Source organism: Nesoenas mayeri (assembly GCF_963082525.1).
Source record: "Nesoenas mayeri genome assembly, chromosome: 5".
Lineage (NCBI taxonomy): Eukaryota > Metazoa > Chordata > Aves > Columbiformes > Columbidae > Nesoenas > Nesoenas mayeri.
Window position 1 is genome coordinate 62,461,204 of NC_137548.1, and position 15,491 is coordinate 62,476,694.

The window sequence follows — 15,491 nt, forward strand, 5'->3', positions numbered from 1 at the left end:
GATTTTCTTCTTTCTTTGAGAGTGGGTGGAAACTTCCAAGAAGCAACACAAAGCTGAAAGCTAAGCTGCAATATAATCACTCTAATTAACAAGATAACTACTAAGAAGAGGTGGTTATCAGAAGAAAGCTTCCAGCAACATTGAAGTCAGCTGGCAGGATGCAGCCCCCTTGATTGGGAACTGCCAAGGCCATCACCTGAGCACTACCCCGTTATAAAACAGAAAGGAAGGAGCATCTTGGAGGTTTGCTGGTGGTGGGTTTTATGTTTGTTTGCTTGTTTTGGTGATGAAAAATGAAGTGAAGAGGAAACCTGTTCTCCTGAATACATCTGGATTATCAGGTACTCCTGGGAAGAATGAACTAGAACATGACATACTGAATTTTGGAAATGTGTTTTGCTATTGGAAGTCAGTAAAATCTGATTTTTCTGCTTTTGAGCAAAGCAGTTGCATTAGTGGAATAGCTCTGCAGTCTTTATATATACATTAGATTTTGATGCTTTCTTCTTCTCTATCTGGGATGGGCTCTGAAGAACATACTTTGATCCCCAGTTACAGTTTCTTAGATGGCTTATGAGCCCTTATGAACTGTGAATTAAGCAGGATCTCAGTGATTTCTCTTTAAGAAGCTTTTAAGTTCTGATAATTCTAGCAAGTGGCTCACTTAGGATGCTTAGCTGGTGCTTGCTGGGACTATTTTGTTCCTTTTTTCTATATGTTAATTAAATTGTCTGCTTTGTGGCATTGATTTGGTAGCTAAAATGAACAATTATTTAAAGTAGGTAGAGCTATCAGTTAAAATGCAAGAACAAATGGAAGAATAACAAGGTGAATATCAGAGGTGATCTGATAGAATTGCTTTTATTTCTGGTTGTAGTGTGGGGCTGTGCATGGACACAAGGTTGACTCTCAGGAGGTTCTGTCTCCTGTGGGTGAGATGGAGAACTGAGTTTCTTATGTTAATATTTTGCTAACTAGTGCCTAGAAGGGCATGTCATTTAGTTTGCTACACAGATCCTGTTTGCTGATAAGAATGTGTGAAGGGCTGCCACATGAAGCTGGGGGAAGAAAAGAAGAATTAGGGCAGTTTTATCTCTACTTACTAATAGCAGGAGACCCGGAGAAACTTTTCCCATCTCCAGCTGCCCCTCTTGTCTGTCTCCATCCAGGCCTGCCACAGCTTTTGTGAGGCTTCTTCTGGTTGCTATTGCAGCTACTCTAGTAAAATATTGTTGGAATATTTTGTCTGTAAGTTGCTAATGTATCTATAAAAAAATTGTGTTGAGCTCTACTTAAAGAACTAACAATCAGCAGGGTATTGGGGGGGCGGGGGGGGCTGGGTGACAAGCTTTTATAAAGACCAAAAAGAGAATCAATTTATCTTGTTTTTAAGATATAATCTCATACTTGAGCCTGCTATATTTCAACCTCACTGATGCGGGTAATGATTTCTCATCTTGGGCTCGATTCCTGAGTCTGTCCAATATAAAATTCCCTCTGCTGGGGATGCATCTCTAAGAGGTGCAGCAGGAGAAGCTCATGGTTTGCAGTAAACTGATGCCCTCTGCTGGGTATGAGAATGTAAATGAAAATGTACAACCCCAGTTTCAGAGGAGGAAAATGTGTTTCGAACAAAGCCCCTACAAAAGGGTGATCTGGGAAGTTTAATCACAATTTTTCACACATCCCTATAATATCTTTTAATATGTGCTTGGAGGAGAATTCTTAATTAGGAATCTAATTGCAGTGAATAATATAAGAATAGTTCTTGTTATGGCTCCCACATTGGCAAATATTAGATGCAACTTGTAATTAAAGATCTTCAAATACAAATATAATCCTTTTACTAAACAGTTCCTCTACTACTAGTAGGATTTAAAAGCATATATAACTTAAAGTTGGAGAGAACTGTTTAGCCTGTTTATAAAGTTGTCATTGCTATGATATTGACTGGTTGGAAGTCAGTATAAAGTTGAATAAAACTTCAAGAATGTTTGCTGAAGAGTTATTGGGGGAAATTATCTGGATCATGAAGGACAAGCTACTGCATATCTGTATATGCATTCCACTGAAAGCTTAGTCGAAAAATGCTGAATCTTTGCATTTATTAGGACACAAATATGACTGGCAATGTGGCTCTAATTTTAGAGGAAAACAAAATAATTCAAACTGGAAATTGTATGTTTATGTTTTTTCATGAGACTAGAACTTGAAGGCTTGAGTACTGATTCCAGCAAGATGATACGGCTGTTTTTGTCACAAAGCAAGTGTCAGAACCACCTGAACACTTGACCTCTGTGCAACTGTCACTGCAGCATTTCAGTGTGAGCTCTTGTGCCATTGGCTATTGCTCTGTTCTGGGTAATGTGGGTAACACCTGGATGGAAAGGCTAAAGAGAACATTAAACCAGGTCTAAAATCAGGTTAAAAAAAACCTCTCTTCGCTTTTCCTTTAGACACTTTAATTCTGACTTCGAGATTTACAAAGCCATACTTTTTGTTTAGGTTTGTCTGCTTTCCGCACTTTCTGGTATCTTGAATGATCAGCCAAAAGATCCAAAAGTTGAGAGGCTCCTCATGTTAGATTCTAAGAGTTACGAACTTAATTGATTAAAAGGAAAACTAATTCATGCTATGGCTAAGGATAAGGCTATAATGCTTCTCCCGAAGATAAATGCTTTTTAGTAGCATAATTACCAAAAATGTTAATATAACACGTTCTCTAATTACTTGACCGATATTATTTGAATATTTATTTGCAGTCATAATTCAACAGAAAGCATCCCAGGGCATGTTTCACCAGTTTTAAACTCATCTCCACTAAGGGAGGAAAAAGGGACACGTCCTGTCTCAGACACGACCCCACAGTTCTGTGGTAACCCTCACTGACTTAAAGATGTTGAATTTGACCATGTTCTAAACTTGGTGTGAGTTTTGCTCTGTGTGAAAAAGAAACCAAACCAGAATTTAACACTGTACTCAACAGACAACAAATCTGGAGCTTCTGTTCAATAAACTCCAGTTGATCCATGTGATATATATTGTTGGTAGAATGGATTATTTTATTGTCATTGATTTGTCTTTTGAAAACATAAACTTTATTTAGGCTTTAATTTGTGCAATTAATATCAAAAGGCAAGTCTTAACGTGGTTAACTGGGCTATATCTGCAGTTGGCTTTTCTCTTCAATGCATGCAGAGTTTAAAGTGGTTTTTATACCTGGTCTATGAGCTTTGGGCTTTATGGAAAGTAGTTATTTCCTTTGGCTATATTAAGAGTACGTACTGTTTAATGGGCTGTTGTGGAGTAATTCTGAAAGATGGGGAACTACATATGCTGTTGGGAACAATATGCAATCACTTATAGATGATAAAATAGCTTGCTGACGGGATAAGTTTGGTGCTTATGAAAACATACAGGAAAAAAATGGAGAAATTAATATCTCTAAGCATTTTAAATCTAGCAAGATAATAAAGTTTGACTTTCAACAATGGTTTTTAACAGAAATATAGATGAAGGGGACATGTAAGATTATAAAACATATTATTGAACTCAACACACTACAACCTAGGCACATTCAGGGAACAGGGCTAAATGGAAATGCTCTAAATATGTAAGGAGGACATGAACAACCAACACCAAAAGTCCTGTTTTACTGGGGAGAAAACCCAGTCTCCTGCAGCTTCTATAGCAATCAACAGTACCCAGTAATTAGCGCAGGTTTTTATTCAAACACCAGCCCCATGCATTTTGTTAGGCAACAACTTGAGTGATTTATTTGGCAAAGTACTCATTGCTAGTGAGCCTGTGAAATGGAAGACTGAATGTGCTTTTCAGAGACTTAATGGAGATGGAGAAACACAGTTCTAATAACGGGATGCTCTAGGCAATTTAAAATACAGCTAGACCTGCATTTCACTTCAAACTCTAACTGTGGACTTCAATGATAAGTTATACTCAAACAGTTGGAAGCCTGTCCAGTTTAGTAACAATGGGTACTGCTGACTTTTTGGTCTAATGTAAAAAATAATAAATACGTAAAAATTAGAACACTGGACCAGCATTTTCCCTCTCCCATGGAGGAAACCATTCATATCTAATTCAAACAGCTGCTTAAGAGATGAAAGCGCTCCAAATATGGATCAAGCACACAAGATGAATTGCTGTGTCAGGATAAGTGTGCTCTGTAGTCAACAAAGTAAAATGTACTAAATGCTACTTGCATGTCAGGGAAGCCAGGGCTATTACTCATCTGTGGTGCTGCTGTCTGGAATAGAATGTAAAGAGCGTTGTGCTCTCCCTAAATAAACTCACATGATGGTTCTTGTGATACATATGACCTACGTGGGAGACATCCATTGGAAGAACAGACAATGTTCTGACCAAGAAATGAAAGGCTGTTTATTTTTGTAGCAGATGTAACAAAAATGTAGTGTAAGCTGATGCTTCTGCTTCATTAGGACCAGCAGGGGTCAGTAAAACTCAAAGCATAACTTTGGATTTTAGTGATCAACCTTCCTAAAGCTTATTAAAATATAATCTAAACAAATAGTATGATTATACAACTACTAAGTCTTCAGAAATCAGTAGTTAACAGTTTTCTTGAATAAATTTGACCTAATAAATATGCGGATCTTCCAAGTCTATCACAGAAGTAGGAAATTTACCCAAAACACAACTAAATTACCAAGGAATAACACCGGATGTCACTTAGATTTCCATTATAAAATCTCTTTTCCATAAATCTTGTTATGCTGTGAAATTTTAATGTTCTGAGGACAGATATTGCATCAAACAAACAAATTCAACTCTCTTTGTTATTGTTGTCTAGATATTCTTAGTTTGGAAACAGATACTCAAATTCATTTCAGTTGCATATGAACATTTCCCTTAAAAACAAGCACAAATTCAAAAAGAGGAGAGGGCTGTTGAAGTACTAGTCCATTTGAATTAACAACTGATAACAAATTGTGTTGTACAGAAACCAACAAAACAGTATCAACAATTAAATAGCTCAACATATTTTTTTTCAATGCCTTGACAGTTTTGGAACACTTTAACAATGAATTGAATTCATAAGGATAATTTGATCTTAAATCCCAGTAACTTGGATGAGATCTGAACTCCCAAATGCCTCTGAATCCATTTTAGTGAAAAGGATTTAATTCATGAGATGTATCTGGGATAATCTATAGAAGATACAGCATTTGCTATTAATACTAGAGAGAACTTTATTGATACTGCATGTAAATTTACTGTGAACTTCAAGGATGTTTCACATAAAGCAGATTCGAAGCATGAGATCCTGAAGTAGAGAAGGAAAATGAGATGGTAGGCTATACAAAACAGTATATGGAACGATGGTGAGTGGCTCAGGATATGTCACATGAAAATTCAGCATCTTAAATACAGTGAAAGACTGTTCTAGGAGAACTTACTTGTATGACTAAAAAGAGTGAGTACAAGGTGGAAGTGTGAAAAGATAGTAGTAGATTATTTCCATAATCATACTGAAAATGAATGTGAGCACATTAATCATGTGGATCATGATAAATTACAATGGTCTTCATTAAACCACTAAATGATGAATGTGCTGTGTTTAACTAAAGCATTAAATATATACTCAGGATAAACAACACACATATACACTAACCAACATGCTTATTTCTAATTATTTCTCCTCCTTCTATCTCAATTTGCTCATAGAGCCACTTGCGGTCACAGCGACATTCGGCTCCACACTTGTTGGAGCCACATTTGGGGCAAGCGTAGAAACATCCCAGGCAATCTTCATCGAGACAATCACAGAGGTCCATCCCATTGTAAAGCAGGAGTCCCTGGCTATCGTAGACTTTACTCTTGGCTGGTATAAGTTGCCTGTATAAGGAAAATCAAGATATTTCCATGTTAAAAAATCCACCTATTTTGATGCCAAGCTGCTAACAGTTGAGAACAGAGGTTTCCTTTCTTCAGGTGTCCATTTTAACACTGTGTCCCTTTAAAATATGTATATATGTTACTGTATTTGACGACATTTCTCAGTCCTAATTCTATCTCCCCTATAGTGCTTTAGAAATAAATAAATGTCAAGTTTTTATTTCTTCAATAGCACACTTATTTAACCACTTATAAATATTCTTATGATATGAACTTCAGATTACCTTTCAGATTATGGGAAATGCTCCCTTAAATTTACTTTTCTTTCATAATGTGTAGCTGTAATTCAAAGAAGCTTATGTAGCATTATTAAGGTGTGCACATGCTAACTTTAAAATATTTTTATGGTTTTATCATTATCCATCTCTGTAATGGTTCTGTTGATGTGTAGAAACACTGTTTGGAAGGGACCCCTGGAAGTCACCTTGTTTGACCCCCTCCTGTTCAAGGCTAGGTCAACTCAAATTAGGTTGCTCAGGGCTGCATCTAGTTGAGTTCTGAAAAGCTCTAATGTCAGGGATGCCACAACACTTTGGATCTGTTGTTTACTATATACACAGAAAAAGTTTTCCTAACATCTCATCAACATTTCTCTGGTTGTAACTTGTGCCCAAAGTGAGCAGAAGAAACAAATAGACGGGAAAAGGATGTGTGGCTTATGAATAGCACATCTAGTGTCTGCTTCTGTCTTGTGAAGTTAAACTTAGATGGGGAGCAGCGGAAAGGTATTAATGTGATCTTTCTTGCACATTTTAACAAACACTGTATGACTCGTCAAAGCTGGGACTTCTATCACCCTCCTACTAGGACAAGACTGAACTGGTCCAAACTTTTAGTGGAAAATGACATACAAAATTCAGCTGTGTATACCCTTCCTCTGTAGAAAGTAGGATTTTAAAACTAGTCGCATTAGAAGGTTGTAATTCGTTATCCAGTATTCTCTAACTTGGACACCAACTTCCTTTTTTAAAAGGAAGGTGAAGTCCTAACTTGCACATATTTGTTTACAAAGTATAATCACTGAGTTTATTGAAAGATGACAACTCCAGCATTTAAGTGTAGTCTACTTGATCTGTTTTCAAACTTAGCCTATTATCAGAATTCCAGCTTGTGCATAAACTAATAGCTTAATCTGTGTAGTATTGTCACACCTTACCAAACACTTGTTTATATTCTAATTGCCTGAAATACAGACTGTATGGTAACACTTTGTACTCTGTTTTGTTTATCTCAGTCATGACAGTGAGCTTTAACATCCTCAAAACCAAAAAAGCAATCAATAAACACACAAACATCCATTTAAAAAATGTTATAGTGTTACAGAGACACTGACCATGAAGGTTATTTTATTTTGAAGTGAAAGTTAATGTAAACCCAGGAAAGACCTCACCTGTCTGAATTATATGATGCATTTTTTGTTTGCAGCCTTCTCTTCTCTCTTTTACTGGTTTCAGGAGTGAATTCAGTCTGTCGTCCTGGATTAGCAAACTGTAGAGACTTTAAAGCTTTAGCTGTACGCCCCTGAATAAAGACAGAAAATCTCATTTAATTACAAATACAAACCTAAGTTCATAAGAAAATAGCCAGTGAAGCCAGGATATTGTAATAACTTAGGTAAATTGTTGATTGTTGACCTCAACTCTAAGCATCGGATTTCCCATAAGAACAAACTTAAGTCTTAGAACTTCTATACCAGAGAACTCTACTAGTCTCAAAACTCAACAATACAAGCTTTATAGTAGCAGTTTTAATCAATGCTTTCAAATTTCACCCTGTATCAGTCTCCTAATCATATTGGCATGTAACTGAAAAGTCCAGTTGGACACCAGCCCTGGACTGATCAGGACAACAGCTCCTCCAAGGCAATTCTGCTTTGCGACAGGGCATTTATGGGTGAGCTCTTGCTGATTTGGCTGCCCGCACTTCTGCTGATGACTTGCACACATCTTGAACGATGCATCCAACAACATACAAGCTGTATTCCAAACTCAGCACTCAAAGCATGATCCTCCCACACCAGTTCATTAGTGGTCCTGAATAAATGCCATGGCATTCACAGCTCAGATACCACAAGAGTACATTTAATTCACCTCAATGCATGTTCACTTGGTAATGAACTGCTAGAAAAAGTGGGTTTTTTAACTGAAGTGACTAAACCAGAAGTAGCTTCCCTTGGCATCCTTAGAAGCAACCTTTGAAGTGTTCAGTTTCAAGCACCTGAGCTTGTTTCATGTAAGGCTTGAGTAACAGCTTAAATTACCAGCAGCAGTCTGGTATTTACATAAACTTAGGAGTTTTAAGTCACCCTCATGCATGCAATCATTTGAATTTAAAAGGCCATAATATTAGGGAAGAGGATTTTTAAGGTACTCCAAATAAAGGCTTAAACACATTAAACTCCCACACATCTATAAAGCTACACACTTTTATAATTCTATTAAAAAACCTTAATTTCTTTATGCAGGACTTGTATGACGCCCAATTCCAATAGCTTGCAGCACTTAAGGGGGGTGGGAAAACTGATCCATATACATACGTCCGAATCGAGTTTTCTTCTTTGGCGATCTTCGGATTCAACATCCATGCTTCCATTTATTATCTGCATACACTTGGGACAAAGCTTCCAACCAGGTACAAACTGTCTTCCAAACTTGGCACTTAGAAAAGCTGCATCATCTAAGTCAATTGCACGCAAGTTTTTCTTTGAGAGTTTTCTGTGCACATTAAAGGGATCACAACATGATTTTTGTAAGTCTTCAAATCTTTCGATGTAGATTTTTGCATGGTGGAAGCAGATTGTATTGTTCTCTGAAAGGGTGATTCCAGTCCTAAGCTGAAGTAACAGTAGGTCAGATGAGGATGTATCTTGCTTGGTCTTGAAGCCAGTGTGACGGGTATAGTATGTTTTATGGCATTCATTGGTAGCCTGAAGCTGAACTCCAACGGAACAAGGATCCATTTTACTGTACCAGAATATATTTAACTTCTTTTTTGGCCAAAAATGTGTTCTTTGAAGTCTTTAGTAGTTTCTATGAAGATCACCCTAGAGAAAACATTAAAATCAGAGTTCTGCTGTAAGCTTGACAGACTAGGTTTAAGTAATTTAAAAAACATGCAAAGAAATTCTAACCTAGTCTAGATAAGACTAAAAATGCACTGAATTTAATTCTGAAATTAAACCATGCATCTTCTTTTCCTTTCAGACACAGTTTTCCCAGCTACAATAAGTACAAATTCAAAATGTTTAGTAGTGTTACTTTCCCAAAAGCAGTGTGGTAGCAAGGTATGAGGTGGATGAGCTGTTCAGACAGCAGCCTGCTCTCCTCATAGGTTTCCTGGGGACTCACTCTCAGCACAACCCCTACCAGTAAAGAGCAGTTGCAAAAACGGCCCACAGGCAGAGTGCTGATGGCTAAACAGTTCACCCATCCTGGTTAAGTAGCTTCTAGGGAAAAAAAAGCTGCTGAAGGTAGGCTGCCCAGGCTGTCAGTTGGTAATTCACACCCAGCAGTGCTTTCCTGTGTGTTCTTCTCATGGCTACCAGGTGCAGGTCAACACACAGAATCAACCTGAGCCTTTTCGAGAACCAGCCTGTGGTGTTACACACAAAGACTGATGGTTCCAGGTGTTTGCACTTGTGGTCATGTGCCCTCTGTGTGCAGCTCTCTCCAACTGAGTGCCGTGTCTGTTGGATATAAATATTGCGCAGTTATTTAAACACAAATACAATTACCAAATGCAAAGTTAGCTACTGCAGAGGGGTTTTGTACTCATGCCAAAGTTTGCAAATCCACTGCTGTCCCTAAAACATCAGAGCCTGAGCCCATTTTGCACTGTTTTCTACTGCAACATAAAGAACAAATTTCTACCCAAAGAACGGAATTATTTGCTTTCAAAACTCCAGAGAACCTTAATTACAATGAATACAAACTAACTGGCATCTTGATGTTCACCTATGTGGTGCTCTGCAAAGACAAATCCAGACACATTAAAAAGCACAGTGTACTGGTTTTGGGCTGGGAGTTAAATTTTTACACAGTACTTGTATGGGACTGTTTTGTATTTGTACTGAAAACAGTGTTGATAACACTGTTGCTTACACAGTGTCAAGGTCTTTTCTGCTGCTCAGACTGCTCTGCTGGTGAGTAGGTTGGAGGTGTCCAAAAGGTTGGCAGGGGATACAGCTGGGACAGCTGAGCCCAACTGAGCAAAGGGATTTTCCATCCTGTATGGTGTTGTGCTCAGCAATAAAAATGGGGGGAGGTGGGTGTGGGTGCTGCTGCTCGGGGGCTGGCTGGGCATTGGTTAGTTGGCAGTGAGCAATTGTTTTCACCTTTATTGCTTGCTTTTCTGGGCTTCTATTTTCCTTTTTGTTTGTTTGTTTGTTTTTTACAATTTTTTTTCACTTATTTTTTTAATTATCAAGCTGTTTATCTCAACCTACAAGTTTCTGTCTCAGTTTTACCCTTCCTATTGTCCCTCCCATCCCACAGGGATGGCATGGTGGGGAATGAGCAGCTGTGCAGTGCTTAGTTGCCAGCTGGGGTTAAAGCACAGCACAGTCATTTGTGCAAACCACTGAGCAGGGCAACATGGCTTTTTTTAATCAATAAAAGTCACAGCCAGTTGTATAATGGAAAAATTCTGGGATGCTACTTTCAATAAAATAAAAGCTAACAGCATCACATGCAACCTAATAACATGGAATGTGGAAGTTTATCTAACAGACAGGAATATGAACACAGCAGTGCAGAATTCTGACAGAGAACAGTGAGGAGTTAATAGGCTTCTGAAAATTACTCTGAAAAGTCACTGCCTGGAGCATTTTTGCAGCAGAAATCCTCTTGATTGCAATACTTCAGTTTTTCTGAAAAAGATATGTGTATCAGATGCAATTATGTAACACATTTCAATATACTAAGCTGTATGCACAGTAACTTAAAGGTCTTGCATAGGTCATTCTATACTGTCTAGTGATTTAAATGATCCAAATATAGATGATAGTCAGGCTGTACTCAGGCCAGTGAACCTGTTTTAAAGTATAATTTTATATTTGATTCAAGACAGAACTGGGTATAACTGAACAATTGTTTTTAAACAAGTTTTCTCAGCCTATTGTTAAGAACGCTCCAGCTTTCACATTTAAATTAAAGCAAGAACAACAGAGGCACAAAGAGTCCTGAATGGAGGTGCACAATGTTATAAACACCTGAGTTTGCAAAAAAGGGTGTGTACTTCATTCTGAAAATAAAGCAAACGCAGTTCTGTTTTCTGCAAGTTCTCTGAAAAGAGAGTATTGTAATACTTAACACTGACTTCTCAGGTCAAAACCTAAATTCTGTATTTTAAGGACTAGAACTAGTCCGGTCCTAAATTTCTAGGCTATCTGACCTCTTCATCACTGAAATTTCTGTATTCTAAGTTAACTAAGGCCTCTTCTGAAGTTTTGACTCTGTACTGAATAATACAAATAATGAGTGAAGTATACATATCAATGGAGTTTGAAAAAATTCTTATTCTCAGTGCCTGCTAAACTCTAAGTGTGGTCTGTTAACTTTTACTACATAAAAGTTCCAGTGCCTTTGCCTATTTATGTACTTTCACTGCGGTACTGCCTTAGAATGATTTATACTTTTCTCTCTTACCATCTTAGTGAACCAGCTATACTCAGAACTAATCTTTTTTCATTAGGTGCACAAAGTTTATCTTTCAAACCAAAGTAACTGGAACTGTATGCTCAAAGCTCACAGCTGCTGAGTGAACAGTTTAATAACAATTGAACTCAAAGTAGCTTGTAGGCTGCATACCAGCTTGCTTCAAATGCTAAAATGCCTGATTTTTGCCTGATTCCTGCTGAGACAGGTGGGGGTGTGTGTAGGTGAGGAAGCACCCTAGGTCAATATACACCTGATCTGAATTTTTGATACTTGCAGATGCATTAGAAATCAGAACTCTTGGAAGAAGTTCTAACTAGAATAATTTGTTTTCTATAAAACAGAAAAGAATTACTTCACTGCTATCTTTGGCAGGCATCTGTTTTGACAGATGACTGCACTACCTGAAATATCACTATATTAAACAGAGGGAAAGCACATCAAGTGTATCACCACAGTTTGTTCAAACGATAGTGAGCTGGTGACATAAATTACACCTTGCATGCACTTGATTTGTAAGAATCCTTGTTGGAAGTTTCAGAGGCATTTCTTTCCTCGTCCCTCTTGCAAGGAGAACAAAGCTTTTTGTCTTTAATTTCTCTGTAAATAGGAGAGAGCTTCAAAACCCAAGTACTTAAATGAAGGCTTGTATTCACACCTGGGAAATCAAGAATATGGTGTTCGGTGCAGTAAACACTAAAACTACAGCAGAAGACGGTGACGAGGAGCAATGAAGCAAAGCACTTGTGGACAATTAGCCTGCTGCACCAGCAGGGATTTAGCAAGGGTTTTCTAGCTTCTGACTGCTGGAAGATACAAAGGATGCAGGAAATGACAGTGTTTGAACTAGCACCACTGCGTTATAAGAAGTGGAAGGGAAAGGGAAATTCTGCCATGGCAGATGTGACCCCACACCTGAACATGTTATGCTGGATGTTCAGCAGCTGCACAGCACAACAGACCTTCACCCAGCCAGTGCCCCCAGCTGGGGCTGTGTGTTGGGAACAGTGTGCCAGGCTGGAGGAAGGAGCACCAACTCCTGTGATACCTGAAATCAGCAATTAGTAATAAAATGTGTCTATACAACATACTATAGATTTTAGGCATTTACTAACAGAATAAGGTTCATAGGTGTTAGGCACTTCTTAGGTGTTAAGAAATACCATTCTTGTGACTTAAGCAGGAGAAGGTGAGGAGACAATGCTTTTGCTCTCAGAAGATAAGGTGGTGACACCAGTGCAAGCAGGTTATGAGCTGAATAACAAACGAACATAATGCATGTGCAAAGGACTTCTTGGAAGCGTGATGAATATATGATCTGGGTGGGCATAACCTGTGTCTGGGAATTGTTTGGGACCCCAACTATGCAGAAATGATTCTCATGGGAGCTGACGCGTCAATAAAGGATGCTGGCTTCTAAAACCAACTGCGAATTTTCATAGAATCATAAAATGTCAGGGATTGGAAGGGACCTCAAAAGCTCATCCAGTCCAATCCCCCTGACAGAGCAGCAACACCCACATGAGGTTACACAGGAAGGTGTCCAGGTGGGTTTGAATGTCTCCAGAGCAGGAGACTCCACAACCTCCCTGGGCAGCCTGTTCCAGTGTGTGTCACCCTCACTGAGAAGAAGTTTCTTCTCAAATTTAAGTGGACCCTCCTGTGTTCCAGTTTGTACCCGTTACCCCTTGTCCTACCATTGGCTGTCACCGAGAAGAGCCTGGCTCCATCCTCCTGACACTCACCCTTTATATATTTGTAAACATTAATGAGGTCACCCCTCAGTCTCCTCTTCTCACCAGGACAGAGTAGAGGGGCAGGAGAACCTCTCAGAACCTACTAACCAGCCCCTTCTAATCCACCCCAGCTACCACTGGCCTTCCTGGCCGCAAGCGCCCAGTGCAGGCTCATGGTCACCCCGCTGTCGCCAGGACCCCCAGGTCCCTTTCCTCTACGCTGCTTCTTGATTTTAGAAGTTTCTCCAACGACCCGACTTACGGTATCACCTTGGCTCGGCAGCACCGGAGAGCTCTCCCTCGGCGAGACCTGGCCCGGTGCCGCTGAGCCCGTGTTCCCCGGCCCGCCGGCTCCCACGGTCCCTCCCGCGGCAGGAGGCCGCCTCGGTGCCTTGCCCTGGATTTTCTCCCGCGCCCAGCTCCCGTGTGGCCGCCGTTAACTGCCACTAACCGCCCCTCACCCGCCCGACCCCCGGCTCACCATAGAGCGGCGGAACCGCCGGGCGGCCCCGGAGCGGCACTTCCGGCGCGCAGGTGGGGAAACGGCGACACCGGGGAAGCGGACGGAAGGGCGGGGTGTGCAGGTCACGTGGTCAAGCGTGGGCTCGTGCGCGACGTGCCGCGCCGCTGGGCGGGGCTGGCGGTGTGGGCGGGGCTGGCGGTGTGGGCGGGGCTGGCGGTGTGGGCGGGGCTGGCGGTGTGCGCGCGGCTGGCGGTGTGCGCGCGGCTGGCGGTGCGCGCGCGCTGCGCTCGGGGCGAGTGCGAGGCGGGCGGGAAGGTCTGAGGTAACGGTGGCAGCGGGTGAAACGCACCGAGAGCGGCGGTTGCTGTGGGTGCAGGACGCGGGGGTGAAGCTGTGCAAACCCCACTCTGCTCCTCAGGGAACGCGGCGGCACCGAGACCTGCCCGAGCGGTCACGCCCGCAGGGGAGAAGCTCTGTTAACAGACTAGGGCAACCGGTAATTAGAGTGTCTTTCCCCCCAGGTTCCTCAGGTCACTGTGTCCCCCGCCCCTGAAATCAGTGATGCTGAAGCTGTTAATTATTTTAAATTAAAAAAAATCCAGAAAATCTGTTGCTTCGTTTAAGAAAAAACAAACCAACCGAATAAAACCAAAACAAACAAAACCCCTGGTTTCATGGTCAGCAGAGTGTCTCTAAAGTCTGTTAGTAGGTGGGTTTTGTTTGTTTTTTGATTTTTGTTTGTCTTTTTACGTGGTTTGTTGGTGTTTGTTTGCTTTTGTTGATTTTTGTTTGTGTTTTTATGTGGTTGGTTTGATTGTTTGGGTTTTGATTGTTTGGGTTTTGTTTGTTTGGGTTTTGTTTGTTTGTTTTGATTTTATTAAATTCTATAGAGTTTTCAGGACAATGAATCTTTCCAGGGAGAAGGTATGAAATTTCGACTAGTGTTTATTTGTTCTACAGCCTGGGTAGTGACACCACGCTCCACCTACCCTTTTGTAACAATAATGATACTACACAGAGCACAGGTGTCCTGATAAGTACCTTAAATTTGTAATACTGATACTGGTTTTAAGTTACAATGTTGCTAGAAAGAAAAAAAAAGCCTTAAATTACCATTTAATGCCCATGCACAGTTGGTTTATCTGTTTTTGTTGAGAATTTTAGAATGTACAAGAAAAAAATGCTGGATGAGAGTATTTTTCTTCTGTTTCTTTAGGTTCCTCTCTTTCTAGACTGGGTTCAACCCAGAGTTTTTTAGAGGATGTGACTCTTCTTTCCAAACCTCTTTGAAGGCAGGATAGAGCCTTTTGTGTTGCTCCAGTCCTGCACAGTAACCACCTATTGCTGAGTCATGACAAAATGACACCAAAAAAATCTGCGAGATAGCCTGCAATATGTTTCTGCCCACTTGAAGCTGTTGTCCACAACACATTAGGATGTCACAGTCCCATAACATCATTAGCAGCAAATTAAGGCCACCTAGTTAGTGATGCTACAGGCTTAAGTTCACTCCCCAGTCATTTGTGACTAAATAATCACCGATAGGCTTTCCAGCAGGTTTTCAGTGGATGGTAATAGTAAGAAAGCTGAAGTATAGTCAGAGCAAATACAGAAAGGGATGGCATGAAACTAAAAAGAATCATGAGCCATAGAAGCTGATTTTAGTAACAGAATATTGAGTAATACCATATTCATTACTTG

At 40.2% G+C, this 15,491-nt stretch overlaps 1 protein-coding gene across 5 annotated transcripts; it reads right to left on the minus strand.

Annotated features, from left to right (window-relative positions):
• Window positions 1-4,382: 4,382 nt before the first annotated feature.
• On the minus strand, window positions 4,383-13,919 carry ARL14EP (ARF like GTPase 14 effector protein). Of its 5 annotated transcripts, XM_080345606.1 has the most exons (5): window positions 13,598-13,609; window positions 9,545-9,622; window positions 8,474-8,980; window positions 7,328-7,458; window positions 4,383-5,877 (listed from the first exon to the last, which is right to left on the minus strand). In XM_080345606.1, exons 3-5 carry the CDS (start codon window positions 8,894-8,896, stop codon window positions 5,649-5,651), a joined length of 783 nt encoding a protein of 260 aa, XP_080201732.1. In that variant the 5' UTR covers window positions 8,897-8,980; window positions 9,545-9,622; window positions 13,598-13,609; the 3' UTR covers window positions 4,383-5,648. The 5 variants fall into 5 exon arrangements, with proteins under 5 accessions (XP_080201732.1, XP_080201730.1, XP_080201731.1 ...); XM_080345604.1 differs by lacking the exons at window positions 9,545-9,622; window positions 13,598-13,609 and adding an exon at window positions 13,809-13,919; XM_080345605.1 differs by lacking the exon at window positions 9,545-9,622 and having other exon boundaries at window positions 13,590-13,744.
• Window positions 13,920-15,491: the final 1,572 nt, after the last annotated feature.

Bases quoted from the DNA above. Each gene is read 5' to 3' on its own strand.
- ARL14EP (XM_080345604.1), bottom strand. From the start codon at position 8,896: ATGGATCCTTGTTCCGTTGGAGTTCAGCTTCAGGCTACCAATGAATGC. The intron at 7,459-8,473 runs GTATGTATATGG...GTCTTTATTCAG, and splicing joins GAAGAAAACTCGATTCGGAC to GGGCGTACAGCTAAAGCTTT. The intron at 5,878-7,327 runs GTGAGGTCTTTC...TTCCTTATACAG, and splicing joins GCATCATATAATTCAGACAG to GCAACTTATACCAGCCAAGA.